Below are 18,729 nucleotides of genomic sequence, written 5' to 3'. Positions count from 1 at the left end.
CCACTGCGGGCCGGGCGCTGTCAACCAATCAGCGCGGGAAGGGCGCGAAGATGTATGCGCGGAGGGCCGGGCCTCGCAACGTGACCACTGCGCTGTCCCGCTCCGCCCCACCTTCTGGAAGTCCTGGCTCCCGAGTGGTTGCCGGGAAACGGTGAGCCGGAAGTCCCGCCCGCCGTGCCGTAGTGGTGGCTGCTGCTGCTCGTCGTCGTTGTTGTTGTTGTGACGGTGGCACTACGGGCCCGACGGACCGAGAGGAAGACCGACAGGCCGGCCCCTCCCTTCCTTCCTTCCCCCGCCCGCACCGGCGCCATGAAGTGGATGTTCAAGGAGGACCACGCGCTGGGTGAGGGGCCAGGAGGAGGGAGGCCGCCGCCGCCGCCTTCTCCAGGGATGAGGCCTGGCCTGGTCCCCGGCCTCGGGGGGAGGGGCGTCTCTCTCGCCACACGCGCCGCGCCGCGGGTCGGGGGTGGGAAGGGCGGGTAGGGGGCCGCGGGCTCTGCCTCCGGCCGGAGTCTCTCTCCGCCGCTCCTGACGCGCCTCCCTTGTTTGTCCCCGCAGAGCACCGCTGCGTGGAGTCCGCCAAGATCCGGGCCAAGTACCCTGACCGCGTCCCGGTAAGTCTCTCGCGGCCGCTACTTCGCCTTTCGGGGAGGAGGCCGGCAGGTCCGCGCGGGGTGGGGTTTCGGTGGGCTGGGCCTCTTCAGCATCGGTGCAGGTTGGCTCCCGTTCGAAATCCGCCCTGCGGAAACGAAGCAACAAACAGCCTCTTTGGCCCGAGCATCTTTCTCTTTTTCTGTCCGCCCAGTTGGTAGGAATCTTTGATTTAGGCTTGTAAAGCGGAGGGAGGGAGCGAGGGAAGACATTCCCCTGGATCTTCCATTCCCGGCATGAGTCGGGTTATTCAGTCATAAGAGCAAACAAGCAAACGGGTTCCCCTTTATGTGGATGTGTACAGAAATTCAGATATTCTAAAATTTAGTTGTACCAAAAAGGGGGAACTATAATCCTCCCAAAGACCATATGGTAATGTTGTTTATCTTAAGGATAACTTATCACAAAAAGGCAAGGGAAATAATAATTTGTTAACAGCTGCTAGAATAATATGCTAGAATTGGAAAAATATCATTTACTTTTCCATAGATTCTTGGCTACTCAAATAACAGTTTGCACACTGGCCAAACAGATGCTCCAATATGAAGCCCAGGACAAAGATATGGGAGCCATAGTCCTCTTCCCACTTGTGATTCACCATATCTTTTAATCAAAGGCCTAAGGCCTGTGCTCCTGGTGATACACATAACCACTGTGGCTAGTAGCTATTGATAGCTATATTCATCATCAATTTGTCTAAATCCCATTTAAAGCCAACCAAGTCGGTTACCATCATAGAACTGCAGAGTTGGAAAGGACCCCAAGGGTCATCTAATCAAACTCCCAATGATGTAGGAATCTTAACTAAAGCATCCGTGACAGATGGCCATCCAACCTCTGCTTAAAAACCTCAAATGACGGAGAATCTGCCACAACATATTGTGGGAGCAAATTCTATCGCTAAACTATGGATTATGTGCAGAAGTACTTTTTTTTTTTTTTTTTTGTCTGTCCTATATCTTCTAGCATTTAGCTTCATCGGATTACCCCTACAGGGTTCCAATATTGAGAGTGGGAAACAATGGAAGTTCCAAACACCCATAGAACACATGGCTGTGATCTAGCCTTAAGGCCATCAAGGATTGTGTGACACTGGCTGTATCAGAGCCCTCCAGGAAAGGATATGGTTGGGGCAGCCACTGATTGAAGTTTGGGAAAAGGCCCTTGTGGCTTAACCTTGAGTGCCAAAGTCCTCCCTCCCTTTGCATTTCAGAGAACTGAGAAGAGGTTGTGACATTCTGTGGCTGGTCTTGTCTATCATTTTTTCTGCTGAGCCTCTCCAACTGCCATTGCGTATATTGTCCTTGTGTTAATGTTCTAATGTATCCTGTCCCCCTCCATTTTATCCCCCTCCATTGTCCTTTGGGCAGGTGATTGTTGAAAAGGTCTCAGGCTCTCAGATTGTGGACATTGACAAGCGGAAGTACCTGGTTCCATCTGACATAACTGTGGCTCAGTTTATGTGGATCATCCGGAAGAGGATTCAACTGCCGTCTGAGAAGGCAATATTCCTCTTTGTAGACAAGACTGTCCCTCAATCCAGGTGAGGATCTTCCTTCTTCAAGGACGACACCTGCCGTTTTCTCATGGAAAACAAAGCTGATGACCAGCTGTCTAAAATGGCATGATCCTCCAGGGCACTTTGGCTTGTGTCCTGAAATAGCTGTTTTCAGTCTTTGCAGTTGTTTGTTCAATGTGAAATTGGCTTCCTCACTCCAAGGGAAAGAAAGCAGTTTGCAGCCTCAGCTGAGATGATCTAGGGCAGGGGTGATTAACATATGGACCTTCATACATTGCTAAATTGCAATTCTTATCACCCCTTACTCTCAGTCATGGTGGTTTGGGCTGAAAGGAGTTGTAATCCAGCAATATCTGGATGGCTAGATATTTTCCATCTCTAATTTTGGAGTATGAATGACTATTCATTCCTCAGAGGAATCATGGGTGGGGAGAGTGCTGTTGTATCCAGGTCCAGCTTTTGAGCTTCCCATAGGCACGTGGATGCTAGGCTAGATGGGCTTTTGGCCTGATCCAGAATCAGAGTTTAAATGGACAATGAGGGTCATCTAGTCCAATCCCCTGAAGTGCAGGAATATTTTGCCCATAACCTTGAGACTGAGTCTCATGTCCTACTGACTGAGACAGCTCTTATATTCATACAGTTGTTTGTAAGTTGTCCGGTTCCTGGCGAACTACGCTTGCATCATACACACATAGCCAAGCAGTGAGAGATTGCCCAGGCATCTCCTGAATATTCTGCTTCCATTAAGAGAGGTGGGGAACTCTTGGTCCAAAGACTGGATCCATCCATAGGACCTCTGCATACAAACTTTGGTGTCCTTTCCTCATCCTAGCCTTCCCTTCCTGTGCACTGTGATACCCCCCACCCCATTCCAGAAACACACTCACTGCAATTAGGCTTTCAGAAAGCTTCTAATAGACGTCTGCTGCCACCACTCCACAGCCTGTGTGGGGATAAAATCTTCATGGAATGTGCAGCTTGTCAGGGAAGGAGTTAAACTTCTCTGCTCCTTCTCCCTTCTGGTAACTAGGGTTGAAATAAAAGCTTAAATCTTTATTTCTAGCTAATTGCTACAGGTGGTGGGAGGAGGGCAAGGTGGTTCTCCCTGCTTTTGCCTAGGCTGACCTTCCGCTGGCTAAGAGGGAATGTAGAAATATGCTCCCCAGTTTTAAGAAAACAAGTAGTCTTTAACCCTTTTACTTAGTCATCATAAGGGCAAGAATTTGTTTTGTTGTGGGTTATAGCAGCAGTTTTCCTCCAGTGGCCCATGGCTGCAGCTTATACCTGGCTGGCTGGTGGGGCCAGCTGAGAGTGTATGTGGTTTTCTGATTCATGGATATCCCTCCTGCCTTTCTTCTGTTCTGGAACCTGAGGCATCATACAGGTGGGCTCTCATATATTGATTTTCCTATGGGGGTGCTACTGTAGTCTAACTATGTTAGGCTATGTATAGCTGAGTTTTGTTGAGTTGTGGTGTTCTAATCTTCCTCCTCAACTCTCCACAAAGTGTCTGGTTATAGAATTAAAATGTGGTTTAGTGCATTTTCCTCAGACAAGATAACTTTTCTAAACCATTTCTGCTCCTTTTCCTGTTTTGCTCCAGCCCCACCCCAGCAATCCATAACTTTTGCTTACTGCAGCCAATGTCTGTTCAGAGACAGAACTAGTGTTAAACTATACTAGCTTAGAATACGCAAATGTTCCTAATTTCAGAGCAGTGTGAATAGCAGAACTCAAGTTGTGTACACAGGAATATGCAAGATCACTCAGGTGGACACAGTGCTTGCTATAGAAAAATTTGTAATGCTTTTAACTGATTTGGGGAGTAGAAATGTTTACTCTTTTTCTTTAATCTCTCTGCCATTTTTTCCTTCAAAGTTTCCCTTACATGAAATAAGGCTGAGGACTACATCTTCCCGAAACCCTAGTATTAAGTCAGAAGTTAACCCCTTATGCCAAATTCATGATGTTAGAGGATCAGTATTTTATGGTTTTAAACAATTAATTCAATCCTATGCCTACCTACTCAGAGGTAAGCCCACTAGAATTCTGTAGGCATAATTTCCAAGATTGCAGCCCAAGTATAGATCTAATGTGCTTCTGTTCATTTATTTTTGCCAAGCTTTTTTTTTAACCTTCATATTTTTATTAGATTACAGATTGAATTTCTCAAGAGGTAGATAACATTTTAATCTTTTGTCATGAACTTCAGTCTTTGTAAAATGTTGCAGCTTAACAGGAATTTATATTGAGCTTAATACCAGAACAGTCTCTAAGCAGTTTTCAAAAAGACAGCAAATTATTTACACACATACACACAATATAAACACCAGAAGATAAAATACCAGATGAAACAATAAAATCCTGGGCAACCAAAAGCACAGGATGAGAGAGAGATGTGCTGCAAGTGGTTATAGTAACCATTATACAGACACACATAGTACAAGTAGAAAAGGTCCTTTTCTAAAGAATCGCCTGGGCTTCCATTCAGTTTGCATTCCCTCTTAGTTGCTATGTAGACTCCTTTGATACCCTAGCAAGTTCCTCACTGTCTTATCTTCTTACCTTCAGCCTGACAATGGGACAGCTTTACGAGAAGGAGAAGGACGAGGATGGCTTCCTGTATGTGGCCTATAGTGGAGAAAACACCTTTGGCATCTGATTGCATCTCCTTTCCTCTTGTGTCTTGTAAATAGCCTCTTGTTTGTGATCATGACCCCGGGGCACATCCTGCATCTGTCACTGGGTTGATTTAATATATGGATAGATTTTTGTTAGCCTGGTAATTTATGAAAGTTTTATTTCCCCATTGCACATTGTACTCATAGCTGTAAATTCCATAGTCTCTCTCCTCTGGGACACATATACTGACATTATTTAAATACTGAAGCAAGGTAGTTGAGGGATTAAAGTGAGGGGGGAGGGGGATTTTGCAATGAAGGTTTGACTAATTATTAATTATTACAGTTTCATAGTAAGGGCGCTTCTAGATTGTTACAAACAGTCTCAAGATGCTAATATGTTGATTTTGGCTAGTGTCTTCCTCTTGATGAATTTTGCTAGAGGAAACTGATTAAAATTCCTCTCACAAATACGTTTCAGTTTTATTTTACTTCAGCCTCACTTTCTAACACAGTCTTACGAGGTCAAGCTTTACAAGGCGTGATCCTGCATCTGTCCTACGGCATAAGCTGTGAGCACCGAAGCAACTGCTTTTGCAGATCTAGGCATTTCTCAGACTGTGAGAAGACCTCCAATAAGTTCCTTCACACTCTTCCTCTTTAGGAGCCAGATCAGTTTCCTTGAGCTTTTGGTGAGGAACTTTGAAGAGTGATCGGACAGGACTTCCCTTTGTAGGATTATTTAATATCTGGAGACAGGTCCCTGCATTCCTTTCTTTAACAAGGGGTGGTGGAGGTGGACAGTATTATTTTTATAATAAAGGTAAAGGGACCCCTGACCATCAGGTGCAGTCATGGCCGACTCTGGGGTTGCGGCGCTCATCTGACTTTATTGGCCAAGGGAGCCGGCATACAGCTTCTGGGTCATGTGGGCAGCATGACTGAGCCTCTTCTGGCAAACCAGAGCAGCACACGGAAACGCCGTTTACCTTCCCGTCGGAGCGGTACCTATCTACTTGCACTTTGACGTGCTTTTGAACTGCTAAGGTTGGCAGGAGCTAGGGCTGAGCAACGGGAGCTCACCCCATTGCGGGGATTTAAACTGCTGACCTTCTGATAGGCAAGCCCTAGGCTCTGTGGTTTAACCCACAGTGCCACCCGGTCCTCATTTTTTTAAAATAATAATAATAATTTGTAACAACGTTTTGCAGCTGTCAGCTGAATGCTACCCATGCCCAATTATTTGGCAGTTATGGAACAATCTTATTTCCATTTTATTTGGAAATAAAATGGAATATACATGGATGTATCTTTCAAGGTATACAATAGGCATGAGGCTTGCTCTGGCTATAATTCTTGATTGACAAAGGCTAATCAATAACCTTGATTATCACCCTGCCAACAAAGGTCCATATAGTAAAAGCTATGGTTTTCCCAGTAGTGATGTATGGAAGTGAGAGCTGGACCATAAAGAAGGCTGATCGCCGAAGAATTGATGCTTTTGAATTATGGTGCTGGAGGAGACTCTTGAGAGTCCCATGGACTGCAAGAAGATCAAACCTCTCCCCATTCTTAAGGAAATCAGCCCTGAGTGCTCACTGGAAGGTCAGATCGTGAAGCTGAGGCTCCAATACTTTGGCCACCTCATGAGAAGAGAAGACTCCCTGGAAAAGACCCTGATGTTGGGAAAGATGGAGGGCACAAGGAGAAGGGGACGTCAGGGGACTAGAAGGCTGGACAGTGTTCTCGAAGCTACCAGCATGAGTTTGACCAAACTGCAGGAGGCAGTGGAAGACAGGAGTGCCTGGTGTGCTCTGGTCCATGGGGTCACGAAGAGTCGGGCACGACTAAATGACTAAACAACAACAAATCAATAACCATGTTGTAGTGATAGTATTCAGAGCAAAGACAGATATATCTAGCTACAGTCTTGGAGGTGGTCATATTTGCTCTCCACATCCAAAAAGCAGGTAGATGCCAGATGTAGCCAATTCTGTTCTAAGCACACCTTAACGATGTCATGAAAACTAGCATTACATCACATGTTATTAGTCATCTATCCGGCTTGGTGGGTACCTTGTTTATAATTAACAAAGAGGCAGCCAACTATGGCAGATTGGATGAATTAAGTACGTAGGTTTTCAGTGAATAAGCAGGATGGGCATGAGGAAGTTTCACAAGCCCTGTAACATTCTTCACCTCCCCCAAGGCTGCATTTACAATGATGGCTGGCCCGATAATCCTATGCAGTAATATGTTGGCACTCATGAGAAAATCAGGCCGCTCTTTAAATCTTTGAGGAGTGAGCTGGCCTCCTTCCCCCTCCTGCAGCAGCAATGGACTTCCTCTCCTTGGTGTTCATCCCCTGGTGCCTTTGTTACACAGGTCTATCAATTACACTCACCTCTATGAGCCATACTAAAACACAGCTGTGTAATCCATTGCTGTCACAGGATACATTTTCAATAATGCATTCATCCTCACAATCCAGTTTAGACAGTTGCTGTGCTGACCTCAAAATTCTCTAAAAGCTGATAAAGCTAAATGGAATTGTTTACTATACAAAGTAGCCTAGCTTGCTTCAGTAGAAGAACTCCTAAATGGCTTATTTTAACAGTACTAGGCTCTTGAGCCAGAGAAAACAAACATGGGACCCTCCAGATTGTTGCACTACTACATGGTCAGTGGTAAAGGATGACTGGATTGGTCCAGCAACATCTGAGGGCACACTGATGACCCCTGCTCTAAGCATTTATGTTTGAGCTCCAACTAGTTCAAATAACCAGCATGCAAGAGTCACTTTCAATCTGTCCTGTACAGTAAGACCCTGGGGTTACGTTCCAGGAATCACACCTAAAGCCAAAAATCCTGTACAATCAAAACACATTGGGTGCAACAGTGGGTGGGATTGCCAAAGTCTTTTTTTTTTTAATTGCAAAGTGCATAAAGCTGAATGCACACAAGTTAAATGTGCATAAGTTGCAGGCTTACTGTACTTAATAAGTTTCTAAAACTTCTGTCAACAAAAGCCTAAATAATAACTTCTTAAAATGAGTATACAATTAAAATTATTCATATCGAGCACCAGAACTGCAAACATTACACAATTGGAGATCCCACTTTTTGTCTACTACAGTTAATTAACAATAGATTTGCAAAGAGCTGTTTGCAATCTCAGCCTGACTTAATAACCCTCAGTCACACCCAAATTACAGAAAGACAAAAACAGAAAAGACCATGCTGCAACAATTAAGTAACAGGGTTCATGGGCTGCTACCTTGCTTTAGTACAGTGATACCTCGGGTTAAGTACTTAATTTGTTCCAGAGGTCCGTTTTTAACCTGAAATTGATCTTAACCTGAAGTGCCACTTTAGCTAATGGGGCCTCCCGCTGCTGCTGCACCGCCGCCGCCACGCAATTTTTGTTCTCATCCTGAAGCAAAGTTCTTAACCCGAGGTACTATTACTGGGTTCGCGGAGTCCGTAACCTGAAGCGTATGTAACCTGAAGCATATGTAACCCGAGGTACCACTGTATGCCCTTTTGTTAAAATGTAAAGGGTGGTGGTGGCTAAGTATGTAGCAGTCGTGGTGGTTTAAAAATAAGTTTCAAGAATATTTATCTTTCACGTTTCAATCATTGCAGCTCTATGCCTGTCAGTCACAGGAGGGACCAGTAGCATCCCACCCCCTAGGTGAGGCAGTCTTGGCTCTGAGCCAGGTGTCACAGTGCAACTTCCTCCTCTCACGTGAAGTGCAGGTAATCACGACTGTTCCTCACCCAGCAGCCCAAAGCTTGGCTGTGCAGTGCTTTCCAGGCTTCTTGGTAACTGGCAGCGGCTTCCTTATACTCCCAGTAAGTCTTTAATTTCTTCTCTCTGAGGAGAAACAAACAGTACTGGAATGGGTCACTGTTCTGCCTTGCTCCCCCCTCCCAGCTCTTTGTAAACAAAGGATATCATCACCATTCAGGCCATGCTTAGCCCAACAAATAGCAAACATTCAACAACCACACAAAAACTTCATGGCCTAAGGGCTGCAATAAAATGTTTTGGTGTAGAAATGGTCACAAGCAGCTCTGCCTGTGTTTGCCTTGCAAGGGGGAGGCCCAGAGGAGGCCATACGAACACCCACAAAGTGGGACACTCAGCAGCAGGAGCCAGCTTGTGCACATACCACCTACTTGGCAAGTTGCTGAAGGTGGAGGGTAGCAGGATAAAAGAAAACTTGGTGTTTTTGCAGAGACTGGAGTAGGCTGTTGACAGCTTTGGCTGCGTTTTGTGGGAGGGGATATCTGCAGACATCTGAAAGGCTGTGAGGCAGGCTGAGGCTAGAACAAAAGCTTTGCACTCAGCCAATGTTTATTACGTAACCATTATTTATTTTTAAAGCCATGCAGCTGCTGCCCACCATAGAGTATCAAAACACCAACTGTATCCAGCACACCAACTTAGCTATGTCCAGCCCTGCTCTTGCCTGCAACTTTGCTGAAGAAGGGCAGGTTTTGCTCCTCTCTGGGCACTCTGTGGCTGAACAAGAAGGGAAGTTAAGCACCCAAGGTGAACAGGGCAGAGGCCCACTGTCTTCAGCAGCTCCTGCCCCATCAAAGTGTGCAGGAAGAAGACCAAGTTACCTGAATATAGAAATACTGCCCCCTCCTGCCCACAGGGAGGGACAACCGTGTCAAATCAGAACCAGCTGCCTGGGCACCAGTCTCTGCCTCAAGGGTACAGAGAGACAGGAAACAGGCAAAGTGCAAACAAAACCCCAGGAAATTGCAAAACTAAGCAAAGCCCAAAATATGTTTGAGGAAGGAGAAGTTATGCAAGCAGCATGGGGCCAGCATACCTCTTAGTACACACAGCACATCTAGTCAGCCTGCAGAAGCAGGTGCTGGCAGGAGTGTGTTAGAACAGGGAAGATGAGAGCCTGGCCCTGGAAGTGTCTGCACGCAACCTCAATACAGCCAAAGCAAACATAGCATTAATGCAAAGATTGTAAGACACTGCAGGGGAAAGCCATTCAGTACAGGGAGATGCAGCTAAACAGAAAGTGGGTAGCATACAGGAGGGAAAGCTTGGGAAAGAACAATGATACAGTGTTTTCTATTAGAAAGAAAGGATACAATCCCCATAGAACTGAGTTTCAAAACTGGCTCACAGCCTTGCTGCAGGCAGCCTAAAGGGATGGAGCAGTACAAGGCGAGAGAGAAAGAGCTAAACAAACTCAGCAGTCCTGCAAATGCCAGCTGCTTTGGACTTTAGCTCTGTCCACTGGCTCACTTTTCCCATTGGTCAATTTACCTTTCAAAGGAAAAAGTTGCCAACCCCATGGTGGTACAGGGAGAACATGGGGCCCTCCTGCTGTCGGAGAAGTGGAGCATGCAGCAGTTAAAAGACAGTGGGAAATTCCTCACCTGAGAGTTTTTGGCAGTTTTTCCTGTGGAATGCTGGCCACCAGCTTCAGGAATGCATGAAAGAGTTCCACCTTGCAGATTTGAGACCTATCGGCAACAGAAGACCAAATTCTGATCATAAGTCTCATTGCAAAAGGAGACAAGGGTGCCAGCTTGTTGGTTGAAGCGCTGATTGGCCAAGCTTCTGTCCCCAAAGGCCACTGCAAAAAAACTTCTTGGAAGACCTCTGCTTTTTCAGAAATTGATATCTGCAGGTTGACAGGGATTCCTAACACTTAATGCCCAATGGAGACTGGTGCAATTGGCAATCTATGAGGGAATCTGCCATCATAAGGCTTTTTTTCCTTGTGTGAGTGTGTTTTAAGAAGAGGCTCAAGTTCTTATGATAGTTATATTAAAAAAACCTTTTAAAAATAGAGGCATGCTGCCTAAGGATTGAGAAATTTAAGGAACTAAAACTGCCAGGATTTATCATTTGAATTAGCACAGCATCCCGCCTCCCCAAAATCAGATGACTGGGAAAGGTACACAAATAGCATCATGATGATGATGAGTACATTTATATTCCAAGGAGTTCAAGATGGTGTACATCAGGGGTTCCCAAACAGTGGTCCATTGGCCTCCAGTGGTTCCGCAGCTTCATTCTGGTGGGCCTGTGGATCTGTGGTTGATGATGGGAGATGGGAGACGGGACACCAGAATGGGCTTTTTCTGTGGTAGCTCTCTGCTTGTGGAATGTTCTCCAAAGCGAGGCTCACCTGGTGCCTTTGTTGCATATATTTGTTACATGTCTTTAGGCCCCATGCAAAACCAGTCCTCTTCTTCCAGGCCTTTGTTTAATTAAACCATCCATGGCCTTTTAAAGTTTGTTTGTTACTAAGTTGTGTATTTTTTTGTTTTTATGTTGTAAAATGCCCTGTGTTGGTACATCATCATCACCATAGTCTCCCAAGTCTTAGTCCAAGGCTGTGCCCACTACAACACACTGGGTCGTATTTCTCACTTGCTTCTCAACAATGTTTACGGCTAAAATCTGGGAGTTGTAGCTATCCTGCCTCATAAGACTCCCATTTCTGACTATGCTTTTTCACGTGGGGCTGCCAAAACGGAACATGGTATTGATTCTTGATGCTTTTACATCTCATTATTAATATAATTAGTTAAGTGACTTATTTTTCATCTGCTACCAAAAAAGTACCTAAGCAATTTAAGGAAAGATTAAAAGACAAAAAGAAAAATTATAAAACAATTCCAATAATCCACAAACAAACCCAGCAGAAAAGCAACAACAAAAGAAGATGACTTAATTTTTAACCTGGTGTCAAAAGGATTTTAATGATGGTGTCAGGACAGACCTCCATAAATGGAAAAGCCCCCCCCCCAAAAAAAAACTTGCCCTTGTTGCCACCCACAGGTGAAGGCCAAAGTTTGTATTGAGAAAGGAGTTCTGAAGGATATTGGGATCCTGAGCCATAAAGGACCTTCCAGGTTAAAACCAGCACTTTGAAATGTGCCGGCAGCCACTGCAGCTATGCCAAGTCCGGTGTTATATGATCAGCCTGCCTCAAGCCTGTCAACAAGCCTGTAATGAAATTACTCTGGCCCTTAGCCACACACACGCCCCTTTTCACTGGGGCCAAGATTTTCTTCTAGGTTGACTGTAGGCAACTCACCCCCTTGGGACAGATTGTACGTCTTGGGGATTATTTTCTGCTTCATGTATGTTAAGTGTGCCAACTCTGTTGCCTGGTTCCTACGCGCACACAGACCCGTGAGGAGCTCATGTGTCTTGCTTGGAATGCTACTGTCCCGAGTAGATTTGAAGAAAACACCGCCCTCACTCCCTCATTAATCATCACCATCTCTCAAGGTTATTTCACCACTCTCAGTATAGATCCTTGTAGGGCCAAAGTGCTACACTCCGACACCTCCCCTCACCCTGCAATGACAACTGTCCACCCTCTTCTCCTCAGAGGATCTTTGTCTCCTGGGAGGCTGTAAGCTGATCAGCTGCTGACTAAAAACTTTCCCCTGAGATGCCAAGCCTCCTTCCCCATTTCCTTAGAAGCAGCTCAGTAATAAATGGTCTCATTGTCTATGCAGCTGGTACTGTTACGATTACAGCTGCAACACTTCAGGCTCCTGCTCCACACCGTGGCAGAGATTTCTTTCCAGGGTGATTCCAACCAATTCAGGCCACCCTCCATGGTCATTTGCAGCTCATGTAAACTGTGTGTTTCAGGCATTATTTTTCATTTAATGTATGTTAAGTGTGTCAGTTCTGTTGCTTGATCCCAGCGTTTAGACACACACACACACACACACACACACACACACGGAGAATGCTTCACAGCCCACTTGGCCACAATGACTTTCAACAGCAGGAGGCATGTTGATGGCGTATAAGCTACTAGACAAGATGGCGACATGCCTCTGATTACCAGTCACTGGTGGGATCCTGAGTGGTAAAATGCTCTGTTTGTGCTTGGATCCTACTTGTAGGCTTCCCTTTATGGCATCTGGTTGGCCACTGTGAGAACAGGACACAGGGCTAGATGGGCCATCTTTGGCCTAATCCAGCTCTAGGGCTTTTGTTAGGTTCCTATGGCAAGACCAAGCAACTGACCTGAATCATTTATCACTAATGGTAAGGAAGTTAAAAACCGGACAAAAGGTCTGCCATGAAACCAGTTCAGAAGAAGCAGGGTGGGGGTGGTACAGAATGAAGTCAATTGAAAGAGTCGGGCTCTTGTGGTTTGAGACTCACCTCTTCTCTGAAATTCAACAAGTCTGGCTCACTCAGCGCGCACACAGAAATCATCCAAAGGACTGCATCTGCCTCTCTCTCACACACACCCCACTACCTAGCTGTGGCTCCTGCCACCTGTGACACACACCTGGACTTTGGGCTTCCAATCACTTTCTTGGTTGACCCCTGCTTGAAGCCATGTGAAGTGACATCAAGTGGGTGCTCCGGAACAGCACTCCAGCTGATAGCTGGGAGGAAAGAGAGGAAGGAGGAGTCACTTGCCACAAAATATGCAAGGGAAACACTAAGTGACATCCTGTAAAGCCCCCAACTCAGATGGTTATTCTTTTGCAGGCAGCCCAACAGACGGTGGCCTTTGCTCCTACCACTGTTACCAGCTGTGGATCACCAGCTTTGCCTTTTGCTGCCCCAATGCTGGCAACCCTATCGCTAGGTAGTAACACAATGACATCTTTCCCCCTCCCTTAAAACCCCCAGCTCAGAACCCAACATCTCAACAAGTGCTTTGGCCATATCCCTGAGAAGAAGGCGGCTGCCCAGGTATGCGCTGACACCAAATGCACACACATTGGTTAGCTGCTGCCTCTCCTTTTCCTCCTTTCCCTTCCTCTTACCTGGTGATTTTATTCCTTCCAATGCAGCCAGCATTGCTTTCTATTATTACAAACAGCAATTTTATCAGTAATGTCTATTTGCTCTGCCGATAATATCTGTTTATCAATCAAGTCAGCACAAATACCCAGGGAACTTCCAGAAGGAAATCTATTGCTCCCCACTCTACCCCAACCTCCAAGTTTCCTTCTCATACAATTTTAGAGTTGGAAGAGACCCCAAGGGTCATCTAGTCCAACCCCTGCAATGCAAGTTGGTCTCTTTGGTTAGATGGCAACGTTGGAATTGCCCTCAGACTTTTATGGCTCTGGTAATGCATACAAACAATATCAATTCCCACAGCAGGGTTTCCCTCCCACCACCTCCAAGCAAGGGAAGGGGAGCAGAAAGCCCAAGCACCCTCATAAACGCCCCTGGAGACACCCACCTGCCCCACAGGGCACCACCCTCCCTTGGTGCAGAGCATGGTTGGCTTGGACTGCTTCACGGCTGTGGATGAAGCCCAGCTGGGACTGCAGGATTTCCAGCTCCTGAACTCGGAAGCCATCTGGCAAACACAAAACAGGCAGACCCCTGGGGGACAGAATAGCACAACCACCGTTCAGCAACATGACACGATCCAGTGTTTGGAATAAGGAAACAAGCATGATCCCCAGAAGTAACTGCAATGCTCCATCCACCTGGCTAATACCCTCCCCATCCTCACAACTTGCTCACCTTGCAACGATGGCCCTCCGCAGGGCCTCCTGGCTGTAGGGACAACGGCCCACAACCATGGCTGAAAAGTAGATGGGCTGCTGGAGGAAATGCATCAGGAGGGCTCCCTGGCAGCCAAGGACATTCCAGCGCAACAGCTTATCGCTGCAAGACATGGAGGCTGTCTGGGCCCCACGGCCTGGCTTGATCCGTAGAAGCCCCACGGTGTGGTAGTCGCCACCTGGCCGCTGGGAATCCCCTGCCTCTCCTGGGACACACTTGGCCCCAGTTCTGTGGACATCCACCACTTTGGTTCCTACACGGTCCTCAGCAGGGAGCTCAGCACCACAGACTTTTTGTCTCTTGGGGAAATGGTCAGCTGCCGTCTCTTCAGACTCCCTTTCAGCTGCCAGGGGCCCACAGTCACTGATGCCCCTCTTAGCTGCCTTTGATGGCTTCAGGGGCTGGCAAGGCTGTGCTTCCACTTCCAAGACTGGGATAATTGAAGCATCCCCACCTAGAAGAAATGGAGGGTGGGCTCTTAGAAGACAAAGACAAGCAGGGGCTCTCTCCCACAGAGGAAAAATTCCCTGGAGCAGAGAACCCATCCTCATTTGGGGTGAGGCAACCAAAGCTGTACAGTCTTCCAAGTATGCTCTCCTCATAAATTTGTATAATGGCATCAAGATACTGGCCATTTATTTTCAATCCCTTTCCTAACAATGCATAGTGTAGAATTCACCCTTTTTATAGCTTATCCACAGTGAGTTTCAGTTACATTTATATCCAGCCCAGTGGCTCAGTGATATGCTGGGCTATTTGGCAGCCAGGCTCTTTCACAATTTCACTGCAGGAACTTTCCACCTCCACCAATGCAGCACAGCCACACCAGGCTACCACCCAGCTCCAAGGGAGGCCACCAAGGGCAGGGGAGAGATTCCCCCAACCAAAAGGATTGTTCTGACATACTCACAAGGTGTGTGGCTGGAGAAAAAAATAAATGTGATGTGTGGTTTGAGAATCCACTTCCCTTCCTCTGTTCCTGGATGGAAGATGCTGGGCTCTTGGCACACAGCTGCCAGCCACAGCTGGTGAAGGAGGTACCTGGGGGCAAGAGGACAGCTGCAATACCCCCTCTGGGGGCACCTGAATCTAATGCGATCCTCCCTGGGACTGATGAAAAACTGCCACTTCATTTGCTTGTTTTAATTTGCATTTATGAGAGTGCTGAAAGAACCTGATGTTGGAGGGCACTCCTTGGTGAGAGAGAAGCATTCCTGTGGGGAGGGTGTGTATGACTAACCTATCTTCTGATGAAAGCTTAGGACAACCTAGGCAGGGTGAGCTGCTACCCTAGAATGCAGGCTTATATTATTAGGTGGGTAAATGTTTGCTAGCATACTGTTGGATTCTGTCATTGGGATGTATCTGGAAGATGGTCCAATCAGCAGAGATGGTCTACTCTGGTTCTTGACAACTATCCCAAGTTGCCAATCCCCCTATTTTGGAAGGGTGATTGAGGTGGTGGTGGGAGCACACCTGCAGGCACTGTTGGATGAGATTAATTTGCCAGACAGAAACACTTTTTTATGTCCATTGAAAACTTATTTTCCCCCACAAGCTTTCCTCAATTAGTCCATTCTATTTCTGCAGCTTTTAATTTTGGTTGACTTTGTGTTCTTAACTTTGCTTTGTAATTTGTATTACATTTTATATTCTGTTTTTTGTATGCAGCTCAGGTACTCTTTGAACGTACAGCAGTTTACAAATTCTTAAAATAATTGATCAGCCAATTCAAGCAAGTCCTGTTCTTTTCTCAGATGCATTGCAGGTAGAAAAAGTGCAAAGTTTAGCTGGCTTAAAGGGCTACAGAGCTGGAATAAGCAGGCCCCCAAAGAAGCTGCACATTCCAGGGAATCTTCCAACCCCCGCCCCCAGTCCACCCTCAAGCTCATTGCTCACCTCTGGAAGCTCCTCTTGGCCACCACTTCGGCATGACTGTCATTGAGGATGTCTCCTGCAGAAGCAGCACCACCAAAACCAACACAGTAAGCCCGACACGGTTCCTCTCCAGGAGGAAGCCAAGCACGTAGCCACACCAGTGTGCAGCTGCCCTTGCTCCATTGCAAGGGGCTTGTGAGGAGGGGGGACCTAGCTCCAGCAGGTGGGAAGGGGGCTGCTTACCAGTCTTCCTCATTTCTGACTGCCCAATGCATTTCGTTCCAGTTCCGATGGCAACAATCGCCTTTATTTCTGAGGGGGGAAATAATGGTAGTTGGAAGAGGGACAGACAATGTCCGCAGCAGGGTAGAGAAAATCTGCAGGCTCAGGAGCAGCAAGGCTGAAGCAACGGCAGTTCTGCAGTTGCCTCTGTGGTGTCTTACCCTCATTTCACACACACACTTCTTAAGTCCCAATAGATGAAGGTCCCATGAAAGTTATTTCTTGTTATTCCTCAGGGTTGGAGGCACGATGGGAGAGCCTACCCAGGCTCCCTGCGAAGGGAGTTCCAGAGCCTGGGTGCTGCCACTGAATGCAATCCCCTTCAGGGGAGATACCAAATCACCCACAGCTCTTGTCTCTTTCCTTTATTCTAGAACCAAACACCCTGGCTTCACAGAATCACAGAGAGGCTCACTTACTTTTTGCAGGGGGCGGACAGTGAAACCCCTCTCCTGAAAGTCTCAGTGCTGGGGGGGGGTGTGATATTTATATGGGATAAAGTAACCAGGTCCTAATCCACTGAAAGCTTTAATGACAGTAACTGGCACAAGTGCTCTGAAACAGACCAGAAGCTCTTGAAGCACTGGAATCAACACCCTAATCCCAAATGGAACTCTTCCCCCCAAGTATGCCATCCTCTTCAGTCAGCGGGGAGGTGATCTGCCACACAAGCCAGGGACACAACTAAGGTAACTCACTTGGGGCAACCAAGTTCTGCTAGGAGGAGCTGAAGGCAGCAGCAGCCTCCTCCGTTATATCCAGCAGCACAGCTACCCCTGCAAGGAATATCGGTGCATCAGGCAGACCCATGGAAATAGGCTGGAATGCTTAATAAGCTTAATCAAGAACGGCCACAGAAAGCTTGGACATCAACACCATAAAATGAAAGGCCCTCGCTGGGTTTCCCATTAAGGCGCCCCCTTTGGCCAGGGCGCCTCCCCGTCCCCCCCGCAGAAGCCAGAGCCCATCTGGTCCTCTCCGAGCCTCACCTGCGCTCTCCACCTGCAGCACCGCCGCTAGCAGAGTCCACTCTCGACCAGCCGCCGGCTTCCCTTGCTTAGGCAGCCGGGTCTCGTAGTGGCTGTAGCACAGGGCGGCCACCTCGTCGGCAGTCCACATCCTTTGGGGCAGCCAGACGGACACCTGCCTCACTCCCTTACCGAGGACCTCCGGAGGTCGCGAGGCTCCAACTCCCAGCCGCCGCCGGGGACTGTGGTGCGGGCAGCGAGAGAGAGACCGTCCAGCAGTCCCAGACCTGCCGCAGCACGAGGCGGGCTCCTCCTGCCTCCGCTGCCCGGCCGAACATCCCCGCTAAGAGCCTCGTCGCAACAGGCACCGACCCTCCCCAGGACCCACCAGGCAGAAGCGGCTACCGGCCAGGAAGTCCAGAACCGGCGGAGGCCGCCGGGAGGAAGACGAAAGAGCTCTGTGGTGACGGTGCCCCGCCCCTCTCTGGGAGCGCCGGGATCTAAGGAGGCGCTCTGCACACGCTAAGAGGTGCTCTCGCTCGGGGAAAATTAGAGCCGGGATGCCTCCCGCCGTGCCTTAGCGGCACTTCCGGCTCCCAGAGGGCCACGTGGGGCGACAATCAGCAAAAGCCATAGAGACCGAGCCGGACAGAGCGGCTCTTCCCTTTAGCCGACCAGAAGTTGCAAGTGAAGGCTGCGCGCATCCCTCTTTTCAGCTATTGCGAATCCTAGACGCAATAAGGTATAGAGTGACTGCTCATTTATCAAAAAAATAATAATAATTCCTTCCAGTAGCACCTTAAAGACCAACTTAGTTCTTGGTATGAGCTTTCGTGTGCATGCACACTTCAGATACACACACGAAAGCTCATACCAAGAACTAACTTAGTTGGTCTTTAAGGTGCTACTGGAAGGATTTTCTTTTTTTTACTATGGCAGACCAACACGGCTACCTATCCGTAACTGCTCATTTATCTGCAGGGTGGACTTCCTGGTTATTTTTTACATCACCTCGGGCGACCCAGGCACTTTAGAAGAGCATCACGCGCTCAGTTCAGAAAACTCAAGCAGCTAAGCCCCGCCCCCCTGTGCTACCGGGCTACCGTGTGGCTTTCCGTTTATTTCCCAACTACTAATGATTATAAAGGAATAAATCACTACCTGAATACAGGGGAAGGACTCATGGGTTTTGTTAAAAGGGAACGGGGCTCATAAAACGGCAACATACTAACACCACAGGCCATTTCTCAG

The 18,729-nt window shown here is 47.5% G+C and overlaps 2 protein-coding genes across 3 annotated transcripts; one reads left to right on the top strand and one right to left on the bottom strand.

Annotated features, from left to right (window-relative positions):
* The first annotated feature begins 35 nt into the window (after positions 1–35).
* On the top strand, positions 36–5,265 carry GABARAPL2 (GABA type A receptor associated protein like 2). The gene is made up of 4 exons (XM_083752305.1): positions 36–343; positions 559–614; positions 2,022–2,194; positions 4,745–5,265. Exons 1-4 carry the CDS (start codon positions 310–312, stop codon positions 4,833–4,835), a joined length of 354 nt encoding a protein of 117 aa, XP_083608431.1. The 5' UTR covers positions 36–309; the 3' UTR covers positions 4,836–5,265.
* Positions 4,983–18,107, bottom strand: ADAT1 (adenosine deaminase tRNA specific 1). Of its 2 annotated transcripts, XM_083752260.1 has the most exons (10): positions 17,500–18,107; positions 16,472–16,540; positions 16,250–16,304; positions 15,261–15,391; positions 14,309–14,804; positions 14,019–14,164; positions 13,107–13,206; positions 10,210–10,296; positions 6,673–8,671; positions 4,983–6,176 (listed from the first exon to the last, which is right to left on the bottom strand). In XM_083752260.1, the coding sequence occupies exons 1-9, from the start codon at positions 17,627–17,629 to the stop codon at positions 8,539–8,541; spliced, it is 1,347 nt and encodes a 448-aa protein (XP_083608386.1). In that variant the 5' UTR covers positions 17,630–18,107; the 3' UTR covers positions 4,983–6,176; positions 6,673–8,538. The 2 variants fall into 2 exon arrangements, with proteins under 2 accessions (XP_083608386.1, XP_083608387.1); XM_083752261.1 differs by lacking the exon at positions 16,250–16,304 and having other exon boundaries at positions 17,500–18,101.
* Positions 18,108–18,729: the final 622 nt, after the last annotated feature.

This window comes from Podarcis gaigeae (assembly GCF_964106915.1).
Source record: "Podarcis gaigeae genome assembly, chromosome: 8".
NCBI lineage: Eukaryota > Metazoa > Chordata > Lepidosauria > Squamata > Lacertidae > Podarcis > Podarcis gaigeae.
Note: the sequence above shows the minus strand (reverse complement) of the source record. Positions and strands in the feature narration are given on the sequence as shown.

Coding starts and splice junctions, on each gene's coding strand:
- GABARAPL2 (XM_083752305.1), top strand. CDS start 310: ATGAAGTGGATGTTCAAGGAGGACCACGCGCTGG. Junction 344..558: donor CAAGGAGGACCACGCGCTGG/GTGAGGGGCCAG, acceptor TTGTCCCCGCAG/AGCACCGCTGCGTGGAGTCC. Junction 2,195..4,744: donor AAGACTGTCCCTCAATCCAG/GTGAGGATCTTC, acceptor TCTTACCTTCAG/CCTGACAATGGGACAGCTTT.
- ADAT1 (XM_083752260.1), bottom strand. CDS start 17,629: ATGTGGACTGCCGACGAGGTGGCCGCCCTGTGCTACAGCCACTACGAG. Junction 14,165..14,308: donor CGGAGGGCCATCGTTGCAAG/GTGAGCAAGTTG, acceptor TCTGTCCCCCAG/GGGTCTGCCTGTTTTGTGTT. Junction 10,297..13,106: donor ATTGGAAGCCCAAAGTCCAG/GTGTGTGTCACA, acceptor TGTTGCCGATAG/GTCTCAAATCTGCAAGGTGG.